Source organism: Drosophila eugracilis, unplaced genomic scaffold, assembly GCF_018153835.1.
Source record: "Drosophila eugracilis isolate 14026-0451.02 unplaced genomic scaffold, ASM1815383v1 contig_2088, whole genome shotgun sequence".
NCBI classification, from domain to species: domain Eukaryota; kingdom Metazoa; phylum Arthropoda; class Insecta; order Diptera; family Drosophilidae; genus Drosophila; species Drosophila eugracilis.
The window spans coordinates 3,023,360-3,044,634 of record NW_024572964.1 but is presented as its reverse complement, the minus strand read 5'-3'; the positions used below and the strand labels follow the sequence as shown (position 1 = coordinate 3,044,634).

At 38.6% G+C, this 21,275-nt stretch overlaps 2 protein-coding genes across 18 annotated transcripts in view; one reads left to right on the top strand and one right to left on the bottom strand.

Moving 5' to 3' along the window:
• Positions 1-21,275, bottom strand: part of LOC108107759 (potassium voltage-gated channel protein Shab) — a 57,170-nt gene that overhangs the window by 5,234 nt on the left and 30,661 nt on the right. For 5 of the 16 annotated variants that reach the window (XM_017215433.2, XM_017215436.2, XM_017215432.2 and 2 more), the window contains exons 5-9: positions 13,753-14,596; positions 6,915-7,126; positions 6,133-6,549; positions 5,602-5,625; positions 2,531-2,644 (exon numbers count right to left, since the gene is read on the bottom strand). In XM_017215433.2, the coding sequence (XP_017070922.1) occupies positions 2,531-2,644; positions 5,602-5,625; positions 6,133-6,549; positions 6,915-7,126; positions 13,753-14,596 (1,611 nt within the window). Of the gene's footprint in view, positions 1-953; positions 1,651-1,829; positions 1,986-2,530; positions 2,645-5,601; positions 5,626-6,132; positions 6,550-6,914; positions 7,127-8,602; positions 11,101-13,752; positions 14,597-21,275 lie in introns of those variants that run through there. The other 11 variants (XM_017215448.1, XM_017215440.2, XM_017215441.2 and 8 more) reach the window with 10 other exon arrangements.
• On the top strand, positions 2,667-4,566 carry LOC108107761 (zinc finger protein 853). Of its 2 annotated transcripts, XM_017215450.2 has the most exons (3): positions 2,669-3,240; positions 3,300-3,482; positions 3,554-4,566. In XM_017215450.2, exons 1-3 carry the CDS (start codon positions 3,213-3,215, stop codon positions 4,444-4,446), a joined length of 1,104 nt encoding a protein of 367 aa, XP_017070939.1. In that variant the 5' UTR covers positions 2,669-3,212; the 3' UTR covers positions 4,447-4,566. The 2 variants fall into 2 exon arrangements, with proteins under 2 accessions (XP_017070938.1, XP_017070939.1); XM_017215449.2 differs by having other exon boundaries at positions 2,667-3,482.

Genomic DNA, 21,275 nt, shown 5'->3' with positions numbered 1-21,275 from the left:
GCAGTTTCAGATATGGTCACTAAAAATCAGGTGAAAGGTAAAAGATAAAGCCGATATGGTAGATAACCTTTTAAAGGATATATAATATGATGCTAATACTTATAGACATTATAGAATTAAAAATGTATCGGTTTGGGAAGACCACATCGGATTTATCTTTACATGAAGTAAGATCACTTGGACCATCTTCTCATAATTTTTTGCGTGTTTTAGGGATTTTTTCTGGCTGCTTGTTAGTGTCTGATTTAGTTTGGTGTACCTGTTGTCTGGAGTTAGCTTTTCATTTGTGTGCGATTTGTTTCTTTATTATTTCGCTTGATTAACAAAAACGTAACATGCAACTAGGAGGCGCCAAGTAAAACTCAAACGTGCAGCGCTATTTATTGTTAACATTTAGTCATATTAAGAAAATAAAACGAAGACAGTGCGAGTTCTCAACTTGTTACTTGAGGCAAGAATGAAATAATTGCTATGAGTATAAGATAAGTATAAAATATTTATTAAATTAACATAGTTTTTATAGTAATAATATTCTTAAGCATTATTTTAAGATATCCACTGACAGATCTGCAAGTTGAGTAAACGCCTTGAGGTTAATTTTTCAATATTCAGACGTAAGGACGTCTTACTTACCAAGCCGCTAAGTGGAGCTTCGCAGTGATTCCATTACTCGATCGTTAAAAATAGTTAAGTACTCTAATCGAATTCAATATACCGAAATCAAAAATCAAAAATTCTAGGCTAGCAATACGGAAACAATCAGTAGAAGAAGTGAAGTGCCAGAAAGTCGAGTGCGAATAGGAAAGTTGACCAACAAAAATAGATTCGTTTGTTTTGTTTTGTTTTGTAATTTTATTTGCAGAATTTGTTCATTCGATTTGTGGTTTCTTTGTTTTGCTTTTGGATGAGTGATAACAGGAAATAAACAACTAATAATGAAGAGAGCGTTAACATTGGTTCTTCAAGTAACTAAATAATTGTATTTTTGTTTTGTTTTTCATAATTATATATTCGTTGTTTTCGGTTTTTATGTTTTGTTTTTTTTTTGGCGTTTTTGCAAGTTGCAGCTACTATACTTAAGGCTTAGGCCATTTTGCTAGGGTATATAAATAGGTATTAGGCTAGTTGTAATTACGTGCTTAGTGTAAATAAAAAGAATCGATTTAAACTTTCGTCAAGCCCTCAAGCTCTGGTCACTTGGTACACATTTGAAATTATATTAAATTAAATTAAATTAAATAATAACACATGCTGCTTTGCTTTGCTTTGCTCTCCTCTCCTGGTTGCGTTTTAGATGGTAGATGCTAGATTAGGCTTTAGTTAATTTAATTAAATTCTTAGAATTCGCTATGTCTTTCTTTAGCTTTCACGTCACGTCACGCCAGGCCCGTTGATAACAGTGTAACAATAATCGTAGCAGTAATAATAACATTAAGTAGTAATTTGTTGGTAGTTTAAAGCTAGTTAATGTCTAATCGCAATTCGCTGTTCCGGTCACGCATTCGATGCGCCCGGCACACACTATATACTATATATAATATATATGTAAGTATATCCGATTTCTATATCGAACTCGCCGGGGTCTTGAGAATCTGGCTAAACGCTATTCGCGCGCAATGGAATACACTCGCCATGACATCCCGGCAAACCCTTTAAGAAAAGAAACGAAAAAGAAACAAGGTCAACATAAAATTTCCATTTCCAATCCAATTCCAATTCCAATCGCACAGGAAGCCAAACAAAATGATAACAAATCAAAAGTGAAAACAAAACGATCTCAAAAGTGGGACAACACTTGGTTTTTTTTTTTGGTATTTGCTTGGTGTTACCATCTGGGTGCCCGGTTGCCCGACTTATAGATAGTATATGTCGATGGTTCCCTCCTCGAGCATCCGCTTGAGGGCCATATAGTTCTTGGGCGAGGGCGGCGGTCGGGCCAGCCGCTTGATGCTATACTCCTTATCGTGGAAAACACAAATGCGATCCTGCAACAACGTTCGTTTGGTTTCGGTATCGAAATCGTAATCGCTGCTCTACCAATCCAACTACTTCGGGTCGAGTACGGGGTCGCCTATTGTTTAGGAGGACCTATGCAAGAAGCTCAAGTCTCTACTGCTTTTTAATAGGAAATATCACAGAAATCTTTGAACTATTTAAACTGATTTTAAAAAGGATTAAATTATCTTATCTAGAGGATAATATTTGTGTAGATTTCTGTGACACCCCTGAATCAAAAGTCTCGTCTGGATCGGAGTTCAATATGCTGGGATTAACAATTTCACAGTCTGCCAATGGCGGTTAGGCGGCAATATGTACAGGTTTAGCATGATTTTAGTTCGTATTAAGTTGAGATTAGTCGGTAACGGAAACGGAAACAAAGAACAATGATAAGGATAATAGGGGTGCAGGCATGCGACTAACACTTAGCACATTACATGGAAAAGCGGCTCGAACATTGCAAACGGGAACATCGAGTGGTCACAGCTACGGGGTTGGGGATGGATCCTGCTGGATCCTATCCCCCGGTTACCTTGGTTGTGCAGAAACAGCACTCGAATTCCACAGGCACGTCCTGCTCCAGGTTGTCCATCCGCTGGTTCTGCAGGTTCTCCAGAGCCACCTGACGACGCAGCTCGGCCACTTCCTATAAATAGTTGGGTGTTGGGATAGTGGCATCACGTGAGTGTTTCGTTACGTTTCGCATCGATCGTTAACAATCGGAATAGAAATATATATATATAAATCTAGGCTTATGTACAGTGGAATCACCGGATGCAGGTCATGCTGGCAGGCATGCAGAGTAACTCTCGGGATTAGAAGTAGTTAGGTTCTTTGGAATAAGGTTAGCAAGAAAAATAGTCCTGTAGGCATGCGGCTCAAGCTGTGTGAGGGTGTTGGTGTTCCCTTCATGTTTTGATGTTTTTGGTCTAAAGGTGTTTGGTAATCCTATTTTTCAGGGCACAAGTGTTATGATCTATTACGATGATGTTTTTTAAGTTAACCTAATCCTAATGATCAGCTGCCTTAGGTGAACTTCATGTAAGCAAACGTAAACCCAGTAAGTGTAAGTTTAAAAGTCACATTCGCCTTGATTTATTTCGGGTGAAAACTAAAAAAAAAAACGGGTGAAAGAGATATTGCCGAGAATAGAGTATCCAGCTCAATGGTTGCTGCCGCAGAACCAAACTCATATTGGTCTAAATGTGCTCTAAATGCGCCTAAGCAATCTCCATTGGATCGGTGAGTTGGAATGTTGTTGGAAAAACCAATAGTTACTGAACCTTATGGTGTTGCTGTAGTTCAACTGTGTATTATTATCTGCGCAATCGGCATACAAGGTCATCCAAGCGGTATGAAAAATCGCAAAAGGATCGAGTCCTTCCGGGGTGGCAATTACGAGGGGAATACGTGCTTTAATACTGTTGTAGGGCGGAGAATCGAGAGGTCTAGTTCTGAGGGACAGCTGGAACCTGAGCCAATTGGTGGGTAAACTTTAAAACGTAGTCCATTAGAGAAGTTCCAATGAATTTATGTACATCATTTATATCCACAGCTTCTGGCACGGGCATTCCGGCTTCGGATCAAGATGTGATGAACACCTGCCAAATGGTTCCCAATCCTGGTACTCAGATTCTAGCTCCAGCTGCCGCAGGACCGTCTATTTCCGACCTTTACCAACCCAACTGGCAGCAGATGCACCCTCAGCAGATGGATCTACAGGCGCAGCAGCAGACGTGTGCTTTAGACACGATCAGTCAGGGAACACCAAATGCATATTCCGAGCAGGATGAAACTGAACAGAGGCGACAGGATCTGCGAAATCTTGTCCAGCATTTGTATGTAGCGCAGGCGAGGGTCCAACTAGAGGCCACCGAGATTCGAAAGGCGCAGTCGGTGGCCTCCTCAGCGCAGGCCCAGCTGGAGGAGTCGGCCAACCATGTGCGTAGCATCACCGCCTCCTTGCACACCGCCCAGCAGGAAGTAGCCGCATCGGCGATTCGAGCTCAGATCGCCCAGCTCCAGCTGGCGGCCCATGATCAGCTTTTGTTCGCCGCTCGCCAGGATGTGGATGCCCTCTCCTCGCAAATGGTGGGTCTTCAGGCAGCGGAGGGCATTGTCCAGCCGAAACTCACAGTGGATCTTCATGCACTTCTGGACAAGCTGAAGCAGCCTCTACAGCAGTATGATCGCCCCACAGCCGTTCCTTCAATTGCTTCCAGTCTCCCGGAATCGGTTAGTAAACAGCAACAGTTGCTTATGCAACAACAACAACAGCTGGGGCAACAGTTAGGGCAACAGTTGGGACAACAATTGGGACAAGGTCAAAGCCAAGGACAGCTCCCATCTCAGGGTCCGGGTCCTATCAACCCTACGAATGGAGCAGGTCCCACCGATTTAATCAGCCCGCCAAGGGTGAACCGCTATGCCAACTTGGATTACACTTAGCTTCAACGATGTATTTACATCTGAATACTTGTGCTTATGAATTATGTTTTCTATATTTTGTAAAAGTTATCTTTCAGCATTATCTCTTTCCAAAAATTATATATTTGTTTTAAAAAAGAATCGCTGTGTTCAGGTTACTTTTAGACCCACTTTTGTAGCTTTGTAAGCAGTTATAATGAATGAAGGTTATTTGTTCTCTGCAAGAATGTGAAAATCTGTTTAAATGGTATTCTCTATAAACTTGTTTATATAAAAATATGTCTTCTAATTTCTAGTTAAAAGTGATAAATATTCTCTAAAAATGTTGTAAATGTGTCATTGTTTGTGAAGAAATGTCAGTGTATGGCATAGGAAACATAACTTCTGATAAAAATTTATAAAATATACAAAATAAAGGGCATTCTTCTGATAAAACTTTGAAATAAAAATTATATAAAATGTGGATGACTTATATTTCTCAGTAAAAGGTATGAAGTTAGCAGAGCAAAATTATTGGCTTACAGACTGAGAAAATGTTAAGGGCAGAATCAGAATTAATAGGTCTAAAACTATTTTTTAAAGCAAAATCATTTACAAAAAAAAGTTGTATCTACAATGTACACATAAAATAGTTCTTCCAAGGCGGCAGCGAGAACTAAAATAGTTTTAAGTCGTAAATTGTTCAACTTAAATCATTATCATTGTCTGACAGAAAATTCCAATGTGGAATATAGAAATGAAATCCATTCCTGGTCATTCGTTATGTAAACCAGCACCTATAACGAACCAACTAATACCGAAAGCAAAATGTCGTAAAACAGAGTTAAGCTAAGTATCGAAGTATTGGAAAATATTCAAAAATAACATGGTTAAAAATCATCGTTTCTATGCAGTTTTTAATGGGCATTCGATCAGATAGGCATTCATGTAGATATGGCAAATCCATAAATGCAATTGCACGTTCGCCCGAAAAAAAAAGAAAATATTTGTAGCATTGGTTCAGCCACTGAAAAGAAGACAATCAATCCGCAAATCCATTCAAAATTAATCAGTTGGTAAAAATCGAATACGTATTAAAGATATATATATATATATAGCTGTGGCACAAATGCATTCGAGTTGAGTAGAGTAGAGTATTAGAGTAGGTTGAGTTCTTTGTGTATACTTTGAATGTACCTCCTTACTGCGTCCCCGTAAAATCTAAAAGTTGAAATGTGTGAATGTTGTTAAAGAACTTGGTTTTGTTCTCGGGAGTCTTAAGTATTTTTTTTTTAATCTTTTTCTCTTATTTTTTATTCTGATTTTATTTTTGTGGTGATTGGAATTTGTTTTGAATGAACTCAAGATAGAACATGAAGCTAAACAGACTAGGGTTACTAAGGACTACAAAAAGAGGCCGCCAATGTGGGAAACCAAGGGATACTCAACCAAAGGACACCAAAATTACAAGTATGTGGTAGTTAAGAACTGAAAATTCTAAACACAAATTTACCCGACTAACAGTTGGCAAATGAGAAGGAACCAAACGTGAGTAATAATTGGGATATAATTGGAATTATTTGAATATATTTCGATCCAGTTCAACGGCTTCACATTTACTAATACATAGGATTACGATTTAGGAACTTTGAAAACATTAAGATATTCAAGAAATACGATTGCGAGTATGGCAATGAGTAGGTATCTCCCCTTAATTCGCAGACTTACCCCGGGCGTGATCATCATCTGGATGGGTAGTCCCTTCGCCTGGGACAGGTTGTCATCATCGACCCCGGCCCCATCGCCACCCTCGGCGCCCTCAGCTGACCCGGGGGCGATATTACTGTTGTTACTGGCATTGGTGGCGGTGGCCACAGCAGTTGCCGCACTGGAGGCAGCCACCATGGCCAGGTTATTGGCCACTCCCGATCCGGATCCACCTCCGTTCGGGGCCTTTTGCTGAATCTGTTGCATTTGCAACATCTGCTGCTGCGTTTGCTGCTGCTGTTGCTGTTGCTGCTGGAGCAGCAATGCCTGTTGCTCGCGGCGATAGCTCTCCATGGCCATCATCGATGTCTGCCGAGCATTCGGATTGTCGAAGCTGTAGGGCGGCACTGCATCCTGCTCAGAGCTGGATCCGCGACGCTGGTCAAATAAAAGGGTAAAAGGTTAGTATATTTCTTAATTAGGATTTAAAACACACACAAAGTCCATCTACTTTGATGGAGGGACGTACTTACAACACACGATTGCAATTTTTCGGAATGGGGAACCAAGGGAAACGTATACTTAATATGATTATTTTAATGAATTTCAGTTAAGAAGTGGTAAAATGTCTTTCATTGGTTATACTATGAAAATAACCATATAGTTGAACTTAAAATTATGGATGTAAATTAAAGCACATCCCAGCCCAAGAAATAAAGAAATCCACTTCTATAATATTTTCTTCAAAATTGTGTGCCCTTATAAGTAGGCTACGCTTTTCTTATACCTCCGACAGGACTTACGTTATGCAGGTTGGAGTTACGCAGGTTGGCTACGTGGTCGTAATTCTTGTAGCACCCGGTGCCAGTGGTGGCCGGATTGCGTCCGCTGGTGGACTCGCCTTCGGTGCTGTTGCCGTCCGTTTGCGAGAGATTGTGGCCTGTGGGCGATCGGCGGAGCGCGTGGGTTAAACGGTGCCAATTTTTGAGTGATCGTGTGTGGCTCTCGCGCTTTTCTGCTTGGCATTCGTGTGTGTTGTGTGTGGTGGTGTGGTGGGTGTAACGGTATTACAGTGTGGGTGGATGTTATCGTGTTATCGGGTTATCGGATTATCAGGTTATAAATGTTCAGATTCACGATCGGTTTTGGTTTGATTGTTTGTTTTGGTTTTCGGGGTTTCACGCAAAGAAGCCATGAATGCATTTTGTCGCCAGTTTCGTTTCGCATTTGTTTAGCCGACAGACGCCAGTGGTGATATATACACAGGGTTATATATTTCGTATATATGTATTTATATATATAGTTTGGAATGAGTTAGGTTTGAGTTTTGTTCGGAGCGCAAATGAAGGTGTTTTATTTTCGGTTTGGTTTTTCGTTTCAAATCAAAAGAGGGAAAAAAGAAAGAAAAATGAGTTCCATGAATGTTTTTATTTTTCGCTATAGTTTTGTTAATAATTGTTACGACGACGATGACGACGGCGACCACAAAAACGTTGGGGGGCTAAGTTAGAGTTCAGTTTAGTTCAGTTTTAGTGGGATACAGTGAAAACAACATTGAAGAACGACGTCTATAGTTCGGGTTTAAGTTAACGGGCTTACTCTTGAGTGTGATTAAATGGGTTAGAACAACACTTAGTTAACTAGTGATGCTAATGGCTGATAAACACTATTAGAACTCTAGTTTATAGTTTAGTTAAACATATTTAGTCATAGGGTTAGTAGTCACCAAGCTAAGTTAACTAATAGTTTATATTGAAAACGGAATGTATTAAATGGAAAAGGAAAGTCTGACCTTTTAAGTTCAAAAGTTATTTAATAAATATATTTTTTTCCCATAGAAGTTTGGGCTAAGTAAAAGTTTAATAGATTTTATGATTTTAGTGAAAATGGAAAAGGAATCCTTGAAGAAAACATCAAGATTAAATATTTTACAAGTTTTTAAAGAAAGTAGAGATTGGAAATTAAGTTCTTTTAAAATCTTTATTAAACTTATTTGTGCTTTTTTCATGATATATTCCAAGTAAGAACATGAAATAGGTTCTGAAAAATATTACCTATATTTTAAAGTATTTGTGATTTTTGTAAGTGTCGGAAGTGTCAAGTGCTCTTAATGGACGCGGCAAAACAAATGTGCGAAACATTTTTCTCTTAGTTAGTATTCTCAAATAGACAAAATTCCGATTCATGGTCATTTTCGCCATTCATGTTCAGGTGTGTGATCTTGTATAATTAGACCGAAGTACAAAAAAATCATTGTTAATGAGTGGAAATGGCAGAGAAAAACTCCTGCTGATGAGTCTGTATGAATTGCGAGTAAAATATACCCCTTACTCTGGCCTCTCCTGCATTCAAGGCTTGAACTCATAAACTGGTCAAGCTTTAAACACCAAATATATATATAGAATATAGTATATGGGGATATTGATACTTAGACAGTCATGGATTGGCGTTAAGTTTGGATTAGCTGGTACAATGAAATAATACAGCGCAGTTGGGTTTTGGTTTTATTGCTAATTTCACAGACACACAAAGTTGTTTACGGCTTTAACAGTAGTACACAAAAGTACGAGTACAGTACACAGTTATTCATTTGGGTTAGTACGAGTACGAGTGAGTAATCATATTCATTCTATATGTTCTTGTTCGATCATACATGGCTTGAGCATAAAGAGAGCGTACACAGTTTCTATAGATTAGTTCATAGGATTAGAGCATGCAGCGCGTTAGATTGGATTTAATTTCGGAACGAAAGCTTTAATAATGTGAAAACGAAAGGTCGAGGACACACACACATATATATGTATAATTAGGTTATTAGTAAGAAAAATAAGGGGAAATGGAAAAATATTAAGTAAAAGGCACGTAAAGGCTTTTTTTTTGTTTGGAATGTCAGTCCGTTTGTTCTTTTTCGATTATTTTTTTCAGGACTCTAGCTTCTTTGAGCGCAATGATAGAAATGTTTGAACTATGCGGAACTCAAGGCAAATCATAGAAAATCGTTCAAATATCACACACAAAAAAAGGGTTTCAAAATCTGTATATAATTTGTATATAATTTAGTTCGTTCGAACTTCGAACTTCGAACCGCTCAGCTCGCTTATTTATATCGATATATCTTGTTGGGCTTACAATTTAACAAAACTTCAGCTTCGGTTGTGTGGCCTGTTCTATATTTAAGTTTCTTTAATTTGTTTTTTATATATGGCTGCAAACTAGGAGCAATTTGCTTTAAATAAGGCAATTTCTTTTGTTTTACGTTGTGGTTTTTGCTTGTTTAGGAACGTATCGCCATCGTTTGCTAAGTTCTCTTGTCTCTACATACGGAACGAGTATATTTCATTGGTATACCTAATGCACGCTATATCGCTGATGCGCTCTCTAAATTATAAACTAAGCTTACCCTCTCACAGCTACAACAACTAATTTCATAAATAAGGCTTGCTCTGTTGTTTTTGTTGTTTTGGTTTTTTTTTCGATTTCGATATATATATATTTCGATATCGGTTTGGTTTTACCTCATGGCGAACACTTGAAGTGCTTTTTCATGTCCATGGAGGGAATTATTTTGACTAGTGCGCTCGATAAATGCCTTCTTGGAGTTTACATAGAGGTTAGGCCTAGTTAATCGCTAAGATTTAGACTAAATCAAAATTGTGCTTACGCGGATTGTATTTTCAGAGTTCGGCTCTCGAATGGCGTGTTGTGTTAGCATTTCTCATTTCTGGGTTTGGGGGAGTTACATGGGGAATTTGGTTATTCCTGGAAGATTTCGCTCGCACACATGCTGCCACACCCACAACTACTGCAAATCACATTTGGGTACTTGAAAGTTTTGCTTGCAGGCGAATTCGCAAATTCGAACCAAATGGATATAGTGTTCAACTGGCCAGGCAATCGGTTATCAAAATAAGTTACAACAAAACTGAGGAGAACATCAGCAAATTTGAGCGGATCTTCATTTCGTTCATGGCTTTAAATTTCTTTAGATTCATTTTCAAGTGCTGATGGACATTAGCAAAACTTTCAATATACGATAGTAAGATGAAGCATACGCCTTTTGTTACTGCATCCAGCTCTTAGACAACTTAATAGGAATATAGGAATGTAAAATAAAATTATTTACTTTTGGAACCTAAAAAATAAACTGCTTCAGAGTTGGATGCAATGAAGGAATAACAACTAACTAAAGATGCAATACATGAAATAGAATATATTTTCGATTTGAAAATATAATTGTTTTAGCCTTTTTTGCATCTAAAAAGGAAAAAACTAACTATGGCAACGTGGCGTATGCGCAATGCATAATTACGGGTATTCATCAGCAGTAGCAGCGTGTGTGTGTGTGTGTGTGTGACAGCATGTCTGAATGAGTTGCAGTGTCTCGTGTGCGTGTGCTTGTGTGTGTGGGTTTGTGGGTATGAGGGCGCCTACAAGCAGTTACATTTAATCACAACATTCAATTGGAAAATAAACCAAAAATGGAAGTTCACAATTCATTTGATTTCTGATTGATTCGAAGCTTCAAAGCAAGCCTACGCATTTGGGCTAACTGCTAACCACATGTTATTCATTTTTCGTTTTCGTTTTTCTTTGGAAGTACTTTCGCTTAAGTCTAGGACTCTTGTGTGTGTGATTGATTCGTGTACGTGTTGGTGTGTGTTTGTGTGGGTGTGGTTATAACAAATTGCATTTGTTCTCGACTAATTTACATATACAATAACAATCGCCTGTCATTCTCTTAGCTAATTTCGCTTAGTGTAGATGGTTGTAGGTTGTTTTTGGGTCGGGTTGTTGTTGCTGTGGTTGCAGCGGTACGCCAGAGGTGTTCCTAGCGGCTGTCTTCGTTGTCACTGGAGCTGTTCTGCTGTTGGGCATCCCGCTCCTCCAGCAAACTGCGATTCAGCTCCTGGATTCTGGCGGAGAGAGCGCGGCGACGTGGCGTGCCAAAGGAGGGCGGCGGCGGCGCCTCAATCAGCGTGTTTTTCTCGCCTAGGTCAAAATCAGCCGCATATAATTTAATTACGTATGTTTTTTGTTTATTATTTTTTATTCAGTGTATAGATTTGTGGCAATTTTTCAATATTCGTATGTGTGGTGTGTTTGTGTGTGTGTGTGTAAGATGTTTGGATTTATCGAAATGGTTGGAAAATTCATAGGATGTTGTGAGCAGAAAGTAGAAAAAGAAGAGCAGAGAAAAGAACACGTTGTAGGTAGATATTTGGAGACTAGTATTTCTAGGCATAGGCCCCATAACGACTTCGAATCGCTAAATTACAACTACATTTGGCTAAGAGAATGAGCATATACATCATATGGTTTCATGTAAGTGTTTGTGTTCTTTTTTGTATTGTATGTAATCAGCACTTGAAAATTTTCTAAAAAATGTTTATTGTATTTATAATAATTTTGTTTGATTTTTTAGTTTTTAATTTTCACAATTGGTAATTAAGTTCGAAATGGTAACTCTATGTTGAGCATTCAAATTTGCTATGGTTGTGGCGGAATCAAAACAAGAATCAAGCAATGAGTAGCAAAATGTCATCATCATAATTCACAATTCTGGGCAAATGTCCAACTGAAGTCAGCAATTAGGCAAACTCAATTTAACTGAAGGCAAACTAAAACCGAACAACGCAACAAATTGCAACAGCAATTGCCTAGCTAATCACTAGATCCTTGGCTATATATACAGGACGACTCGGGGGGCATTATATATATTATATTATATATGTACTGTGGATTGCAGCTGTGCGGGGCGAGATTTAAGGCTTTTTACATATAATGATGACTCTAGTTATTACATTTTGAAATATACCTTAAACTTGGTAACTTTGATAAAAGTCAAAGATTTGTGTTTTGTAGCTACTATGAATTTACAACTCTACTTATGTTAAATAAAATTAGATATGAGTAAAAAATGTCCTTAATTATTGATGAAAATATTTAAATACTTTTATATGATGAGTTTGGTTAAAACTTTATAACCTGAACTACAGCTTTTACTATCAAAATCAAAGAGGAATACAAAATTTATTAGATGGGAAATAAATTCTTAGAAAATGTTGGATAATCAGTTTTATAGTTGAAGAAAGCGGGTCAAATATTTGATTAAAAATTAATAATAATTCGAAAATATATATATTATTTTAAGTTACTTAATTTTGACTTATATTTTATCAACGTCTCATTCCCTGCACAGCTGCTACCTATTTCCCACTTAGCCGAAGCTATAAGAAAGCTAAAGCCGTGTGGTTTCTCTCCCTGTACTAAGCTTTATGAATCTTTACTATAACTTATGAGATATATACCAAAATACACTAAGAGAAAAAGAGAGAACTCCAAAAGGAGGGAGAGAGAGAGAGAGAGTGTGCGAATATATATACATATATAGTACAATAGTGTTTAGCTGTAGTTGGCGCGTGTGAGTGTGTGTTTGTGTATCTGTGTTTCGTGTCCGTGTGTCTAGGGGCTATTATTGGAAGCGATTGTCAAAGGCTACGGCATTTAATAGAGTTTCATAATACGAGTTGTTGGGTGGCAAAGAGTGGGCTAGGCTACGTATACGCAATGTAGTCACCTGGGGCGCTTTGCACATCGAGGGTCTGCCTGCCTATATTGGGGGTGCTTTGTCTTTTACCCTTCGGATGCACGACATTTGTTTGCTTGCCTAAAATAAAACACACGTCGGAGGGTTGAGAGGGTTAGGGCTGGCAGGGTATTGTCAAAGAGGAGGGGCTTTTGGCGGCTTTAAAGGGCCGTGAGATACCATTGCCTACTTCTAGGCGCGCGGGCTTTTATACAGCAGAGGTGTCGATTTGGGTGGTTTCGGGGGTTCGAGGGTGTGTGTGCTTTGTACAAGTGAAAACCCCACTAATTTCCCGTTTAATGCGCTAAGTACAAAAGCATTTGCCTAATTGACCATTATTGTGTGACGACGCTTTGGGTGTTTGTACTGTACTTGTTAGGGGGGTTTTGGTGGGTCTAAGGGCTACTTAAGGGAACTTAAGAGTAACTCAAATCGCTTAACTAGTTTACAATTGATCAATCGAACGTAAGTCTGAGCTCGGAATAATCAAAGGTTCAACAATTTCTATCATCTTACGGCTCAGCAGTCGCAGGACTCTCGTCCGACTTCTGTGATTGCTATTTACACGCCTCTAGGCTGGATTTTTAGATACAGCTTGGTAAAGTAAAACAAGTTTAACCAATCTGAACTGATAGTGAGAAGAAGCCAGGAACAAAAGTTCATGCCAAAAGTATAAAAATATCGAAATGATTACTTAGACAGCTAACGCACGAAACTACACAAGAGTAAGCAAAGTAGAAAGGATGGGGACTTCAGGGATATATAAGGATGTACACAAAAAACATAGGATCAGCATTAGTTATATCTGATCTTAAAAAAGATCTTAAATAAGTTCAGATAGAAGTTCATTTAACTGTTCTTTAAACTAAACTTAAGTTAGCTTTACGATATCATATGTTTTTCTGTGTAGTCACTATAGTTAGGTGGGTTAGTAAGCATAGCATGAGGCGGAGAGAGGGGATCGAGTTAGCAGATCCCTTCTAGTCGGCTAGTTTAGTAGTTGATACGTAAGCAAGGCACATTCCTTATAAATAGTGAACGTAAACAGATCTTACCTGTGTCGACAATCACATCGATGAGATCCATGGACTTGGCGAAGGCATCTTTCAGATTGATATGATGGAAGGAGACAATGCTGCCCTCGCGCTTGGCACGATCGAGTGCCTCGCGACGCTTGAGGGCCTTTTCGCGTCGCATCTGATTCTTATAAAATTCAGCAAAATTGTTAACGATGATGGGAATAGGCAAAGCGATTACCAGAACACCGCATATGCAACACACAGTACCAATAACCTTTCCCAGTGCAGTTGTGGGATAGATGTCCCCGTAGCCAACAGTTGTCATTGTAATACCCGCCCACCAAAATGTTTCCGGTATTGAAACGAATTTTGTATCCTTTTCATCCTTTTCGGCAAAATATGCCAGCGAAGAAAATATGAGAACGCCCATGGCCAGGAACAGCATTAGTAGACCGAGTTCCTTATACGAGTTACGCAGCGTAAAGCCTAACGACTGCAGGCCCGTTGAGTGACGGGCCAGCTTAAGGATTCGCAGGATGCGCATGATGCGAAAGACCTGCACCACCCGACGCACATCCTGGAACTGGTCCGTTGCATTCTTATTCGTTTCCAATAGAAATAACGAAACAAAGTATGGGAGTATTGCCAATAGATCGATTATGTTAAGGCCGCCCTTAAAGAACTTCCACTTGTCCGGCGAGGCGCTAAACCTAAGTATGTACTCTAGAGTGAACCACGTGATACACACGGCCTCAACCATTGCCAATTGCGGATTATCCTGTGGTGTACCGTTGTCAATGTGTTGTAGTTGTGGTAGGGTGTTCAACGTCAGGGCTATGGTAGACAGGACTATGAATAGTATGGATATCACTGCGATAACCTGCGAACGGTAAAGAACAATCGAGACTTTGTCGAGACCATGATTCAGCAACGATTCAATTTCAATGCAATCAAATCACAACGATAATAGGTATTTTTAAGATATTTCATATTTGATATTTGTTTTTTTTCTTTTGTTTTGTTTTTTTGGTAGGCACATAACACGTTACGTTCATTCAATATCAAGTCTGTCGTTTATACACATCTAATGTTTGGTTTTTAATTAATCGAAAAACACGGTTACAACAATCAGCAAAGTTCAGCGAGAGTTCACTTTGATTCTGTATCAAACTATCTGTTTTTGTTTTTATTTTGGGGTTAAGTAAACATTCCGTTAGAGTTCTGGTCTCGAATTGGGATCTTTCTGGGGGACTGTTAGTCGAAACTGGGGTCTGTTAATTGGTGGTAACTAAATCGTTTTCTTTTGAGCAGGGGTGTCGTTTCATTCGATGGGGCATTGGTTGGCTTTCCTAAACGGTTTCGGTTTCTTTTTTTATTTTGTACTTTTCAAAGGCTGCTGTACTATATGTGAAGTATATATATTCATTCGTCGTGAATCCTTCTTCATCAAACAAACCATAATGTGAAATCAAAGGTTGGCAACAAACGAAAACACACAAAAACGCAAAACATGGATTGGGTATTATTATTTTGATCCTAGGTCTCGAAGTTTCTGGGTCTCTAGTCTAGATCAACTCTTTCTCTGGATGGTGTGGGTGTAAGTGGTTCAGTGGTTGTTGGTGGGTAAGTGTGGTTCGGTGGCTAGTGGCTGGGTGGTGTGCGTGTGGTTGTGGTTGTGGTTGTAGTTTTCGGCTGTGTTTATATATAGTTCTTGTTGGGTTACTCTGTATGTGTGTGTGTGAGTTCTTTGTTGTGGGGACAGATCACATGACGCAACACAAGGACATAACACACCTACATACATATCAGCTATACGTGTGTGTGTCTAATTGGTTCTATATATTATGGTATGAGGGTGAACCAGGGGGGGCACTCCGTCGTTAAATAAGAGACGCTACCCTTGGGGTCTGCAGTCGACATTATTATAATACTCTAACCTTATATATATTATCCTCAGAAATCACCGATTCTTACGCTCTTTCGCTGTATTTGTGTATTTGTTTTGGGTCTGACTTGTTTTCTCTTGGAAAATAATGTTTGGAAACTGAAGTTGTTCAAATTTATGATAGTTCTAGCAATATGACAAAAGGAAGAAATCCAAATCTAATTCAAATCCAAATGCATAACTTTCGTACGTTCAAACGAGCTAGGAATTACAATTACGAGATAAAGATTCCAAATCAAATCAAAACGAAATCAAATTCGAAATTCGAAATTACAAATTAGAAATCGCCAAGCAGGCCATCAAATAATTGCATCTGTCACGTCTACACAGAGGCACCGTGAAATTATGCATTTATTTTCCAGCCAGTTGGATGGATTCCGTTCAGTAAACACAAACACACTTAAACAATTTTAATTGGTTGGCTCTAAATAATACATTTAATTTACCAAAAACTGCCAATTGCAGAGATTGAAGTGTTCGGAAAGGGGGAAGAGAATGGGTTCTCGGGGGACAGGAGGCCTGTCAGAAATGCAGAATTTCAATTGCGATTTCAATGCCAGATGGATGTGGCCATTGCCACACCTAATGTGGCATGGCATGGCTTCGTATCTTATTCCGAAACTGAATCGGGGTATTATGTGTGGGTGTGGGGTGGAATGTTGGGTGTGCGTGTGACTGACATTCGAGAGGGGGTCAGAGATAGATATAGAGATAGAGATAGAGATAGAGAGAGAGGTTTAGAGAGGTTGAACATCTTGGACATGCCACGCCCCCAAAGTGGTATGCATAGATTACTCTGTGAGTGTCCAGATCTACCATAGTAGGCCACTGTACGCAACCACGCAGTTCTGGTTTCGGAATCGGATTCGGAACGGGATCTTGGATCTTGGAAAGTGGACATAAGGCTTTGGGTTTTTGGTTTGGAGAGGGGGGAAAGCTGAATTTCATAGTTCTGCTTCGTTGGATGAGCTGACTTCTCTATTTATGGCTTATGGCTTGCTACGTATAGATACAAAAGTTAAAGATACAGATTATGCAGTTATTAGACAAAAGATACATAGTCAAGAAGGAGTCATTACGTAAGGATAAACAAAACGCACTAAAGGATATACAAACTCAAGAATAAACACAAACAGTAACTGAAGAGAGAGAAAACATTTGGATGGTGCTAGTTAGCAACGATGAGAAGTAGAAGGAGGAGTGGAATAAAGTCAAAGTACAGATACTAGATACTAGATATAGATACTATAAGATACAAGTGCTAGAGGGCACGCGAAGGGGGCTTAGAGGGTTTTGATTTACAGATTTACATAGAGCAAGATAGGGGGGAGATGTTCTTGAATTGAAGTGGTCTTGGTCTTGGACTGTCAAACTTCGGGAAAGTTAATTAAATTTCCATAGTTTTTGGGTTGGATTCGGGATAGAGCGGGCGGGGTCGGGGCGGGGCGGGGCGAGGTTTCAACAATCTACTTGAGATGGTGGTGAGGCTTTACAAACAAATTTACTTTCGATTCTCATTTCGCTTTCGATTGAACAGAATGCATTGGAGTTAAGTTTCGTAAACAAAAAATTTGTGTGCGAATTATCACTTTGGCATACTGTTGTTTTGGATTTTGGAACTGCTACCATTGCTGCTCAGTCATGAAGGTGGTTTTGGGGGGGTAATCGGGGGTATGGATAGGGTTCGCTGGGTTGAAAACTAAACATGATATCGCAATACTCCTAGCTGGCTTACTCGATTACAGTCTCCGGTGGGAAAATCAACTCAAAAGTCAACTGAAAATGCACTAAACTCACAACAACTACAAACTTCAAAGCGTAGCGAGTCGCCAAAAGCGGTTTCTGCTGCTTTAGGCCTACAAAAATCAAAATTCCGTCTATTAAGCCGCTGACAACAGAGCCACAAGATGTACAAATGAAAACTCTTTAAGCGATATAGGAAGCTCAATGTCGGTAATCCGATCATTTTGGGATACTTTTGCAAAGTTTTGGGACTTTGAGAATTTATTTCTGTTAATTTGGTTAACCTTTAAAGGGGTCAAAATATAATTTTTTCTTATAAAACCTCTAGGCCTATGGAATTTTTGTAAATTATAAATTTTTCTATCGGAAAAACGAATCCTTTGCAATCGCATCGAAAAGGAGAACAAATTTGAATTAACTTCCCTGAACCTGGCTGAAATCCACTTGAATTACAAGTCATGAAAAGTCGATGGATAACAGAACAAGATCTCAGGGTGGAAGCAAAGTGAGGAGAAAGGTAAAGGTGACCAGGTGAAAGAGAAGTAATGAGCTGAGGTGTTCAAAAAAGAAAAGGACAAAAAACAGTCAAAAAACAATTCATGCGACAAGAAAATCGGGGCAAAAGAGTTTGGTCTTAAAGATATAGAGATATAGATATGATAAATATACAAATTTACAAAGGTTTACATAGGGCACTCATCGCAATCGCCGTACATACAAAACTAAATCTAGGTCAAAAAGGGTAAACTTCAGGTCAGATGATTACCAAAACTAAAAATCACATTCAATTTGAATACAAAATAGGGAAGTGCTAAAACTTTGAGTGTTTTTGCTCAGTGTCGAAGTGTGTTTTTTGGTGTGCGTGTGTGTGTGTGTGTGTGTTTGTGTGTGTCAATGGGAACTGAGTTCCGGCTAAAATATTTGATCAGGTTTGCATTTGGTTCACGTGGAGTGTTTTTTTACGGGTTGTACGTTTTGTGGTTTCGGTTTTCGGTTTTTTGGTTTTTCGGTGGTTTGCTTGGGGTTTCTCTTTGAAGGGGTGGAGGGAAGTGGGGGTGGTTGGTTTTCGGTGGGTGCATGAGTTGGTTCGCATACTTTGTTCGACTCACTAAAAAACAAACAAAATTCGATACAAACGGCTATAGAATTCAGTACGAATCGACTACGAAATTCTATACTAGTGGCATTCAAATGCAGCAAATTTGGTGGGTTAATATTTCAAGTAGGAGATTTTGTTCGATCGATATATAGTTTGGTTACGGGTCTCGTATACCGAAATCAAAAGACTAAACTAAAACTGAAAACCAAACAGAGACGATGAATTTAACATTATTAGTCTTTTGGGGGTTTAAATGGAAGATAGTTCTCTGATTTAATGCTGATTTATTGTATACAGAAGGGGGCTAAGACTTCGAAGGCACCGTAGACGTTTCTTCAAGAGTATCAATTTGTATATGTGTGTGTGTGTGTGTGTTGTTGGTGTGTAGGTGTTTTGTGTTTCTGTTCAAGTGTCGGATATTGTAGGTAATCAAAGGTCCAATAGTTTACAAAAGGAATTAGGTTAAAACACAATAACAACGAGAGTTAAATAAATTTCTTCCTTATGCAATACACACGAGATTACAACATGACATCAAATATATAGGAAAAGAATACGAGGGTTTATATACGACATAGAGATATGTACATATATCATCGCCAATGGAAAGGAAAAGATCAACACAAAAGGCAAACAACTGAACAACAATTTGGATATCATAATTTTCCATTTTCGTTATTGTTGTTTCTGTAGTGTATAAAGATATATTGATTATATAATATAATAAATAAAATAAACGTTTTTGAATATTTTTGGAGTATTTTTCGGGTATTTTCTGTATTTTGTTTGTCTTGTGAGCGCGCTTTGGTTTCTTGCTGAGTTGTTTGTCGCTTTCAACGAGGCGAAGATATCAACTGAGTTTTCTAACTGCTTTGGTTATTAGATCAGAGCTAGATTTGTTGGTTCTCATATTTATCATTTCGTTGAAAAAAGGATGTGTTTAGGCGTGGTATTAAAAATAAACTCAAAATATACAGAACTTAAAATCTTTGTTAGTTTCTTCTTTCTCTCTGACGCAAAATCGAGTTAGTTGTTGGAGAAAAAACATAAATGAAAATACGATAAAAAGTACAACTGGCAAAGGGCTCTGGAAATTTTTCATTACCTTTTAAACAGAACTTAAAATGTTAACTAAAAAGTTGAAAGTTGAAATAATAGCTTATATGGAATGATGATATCCTCAAGAAAATCCAAATAAGGTTTCAGATATTTCTCAGAACACATTCCATATATGTAATTAACTAAAGACAAATAATAAATTGTAACCCTAAATGAGTTTGAAAATAAAAAGTACATAATTCAAATAAAAAGTGAACTCAAAACCGAATGAAAAATTATAGGAGATGCACCCAAATATGTTGTAATTATTTCCATTCTCCCACCAAGATTCTTGGTTAAAGCCAAAGCTAAGTTATTAAATCGGGGCAAATTATCGGCTGTATAATACAAGCTAAAGCCAAACTGAGGTCGTTTTGAGTGAGTGTGTGATATTTATAGATGTGTGTGGTTGTGTGCCCGGGTCCTTAGAGCTTAGATATATAAATATGGTACAAGGTCAGCCAGAATGAGGGACCCTGAGTCCTTCGAAATATTCTGATCTGATCTGGATCCTAATCGAATTTTCCCCCTAGCACATGGAAAATGGAAATGTATTACAACACCGTTTTGGCCACTTCTCCCCAGAGTCCTTTTTCGTTACAATATTTTCGAGGATTTCTACAGCACACCTGCCGCCTGGTCATATCGCTTATTGCCCATTCCCAAACATGGTTACAGTGGGGTGTTTGGGGTATTTTTTGTTGGGAGAACATTAGAGATAAACAGAGAGAGATTACTTCACCATCATCATCAACAATTAAGAGATATACGTATTAATAATATTCAGAGTAGATATAAATAGTTTATATATAGTAGTTGTATGTATACAGGGCTTGTCAATTTCGCAATTAAACTGTGTGTGATGTAAAAAAGACTGGATTAGAGAAACGATTAGTAAACAATTTTGGCAGTTTCGATTGCTCGATCAGTACTGGCTTGATCTTTTAGCTAATTGGAACTCTCTGGGTGTCGTCGCGTGTTTCGTTTGCTAAAGACTCGAACTAGAACTAAAACTCAAACTAAAACATAGAATGCATCTTAGTCTAAGGGGGATTGTGGGATTGGTAAGGCGAAAGCAGAAATTAAAGGATGAACTTAAGGAAACTCAAAATCAAATGGTGCCGTTAACTCTTCATCTTATATCGGAGGTTACTCTTTCCAGATCTCTGGGCACTTCCAGGTTCCGTTCGATGGAGGAAGACTGTCCTGTCCGATCTGTACGATAGATGACACATAAGCTGGAAGCACTCGATATGGGATTTACACATGAGATCAGCCGTATATATACAAACACCGATGTGGATCCCAGGGGATCTGCGCGCCAAGCAGCGGGATATATGGTAGTAGTAGTAGTTAGGCGATATCACATCATATGGTACAGATAACTGGCGGACATTCGAAACGAGTAGCGAGTAACCAGTAACGAGTAACGATTAAGTATATATCGATAATATATCTTTTCGAAGTGCAAGCATTTCATATCGGTTTAAGTCGCAAAAGCAAGTGATGAATTGGCAAGATTTGTACAGCATTGAGAGTGGTTTACTTATAGAGAGAGTATAGATAGATATGTTGCTGTTATTCTTACACTATATAGTACTCTGATCTGCTCGACGGCTGAGTTATTTTACAGAGTGCAAGAGCTGGCGATAGTGTAAAAATAATAGTGACTCT

What these genes read in the sequence shown, in the direction of transcription:
- LOC108107761 (XM_017215449.2), top strand. Translation starts at nt 3,251, where the DNA reads ATGTTGTTGGAAAAACCAATAGTTACTGAACCTTATGGTGTTGCTGTA. An exon ending in GCTGGAACCTGAGCCAATTG is followed by an intron (nt 3,483 to 3,553) that starts GTGGGTAAACTT and finishes TTATATCCACAG; the next exon opens with CTTCTGGCACGGGCATTCCG.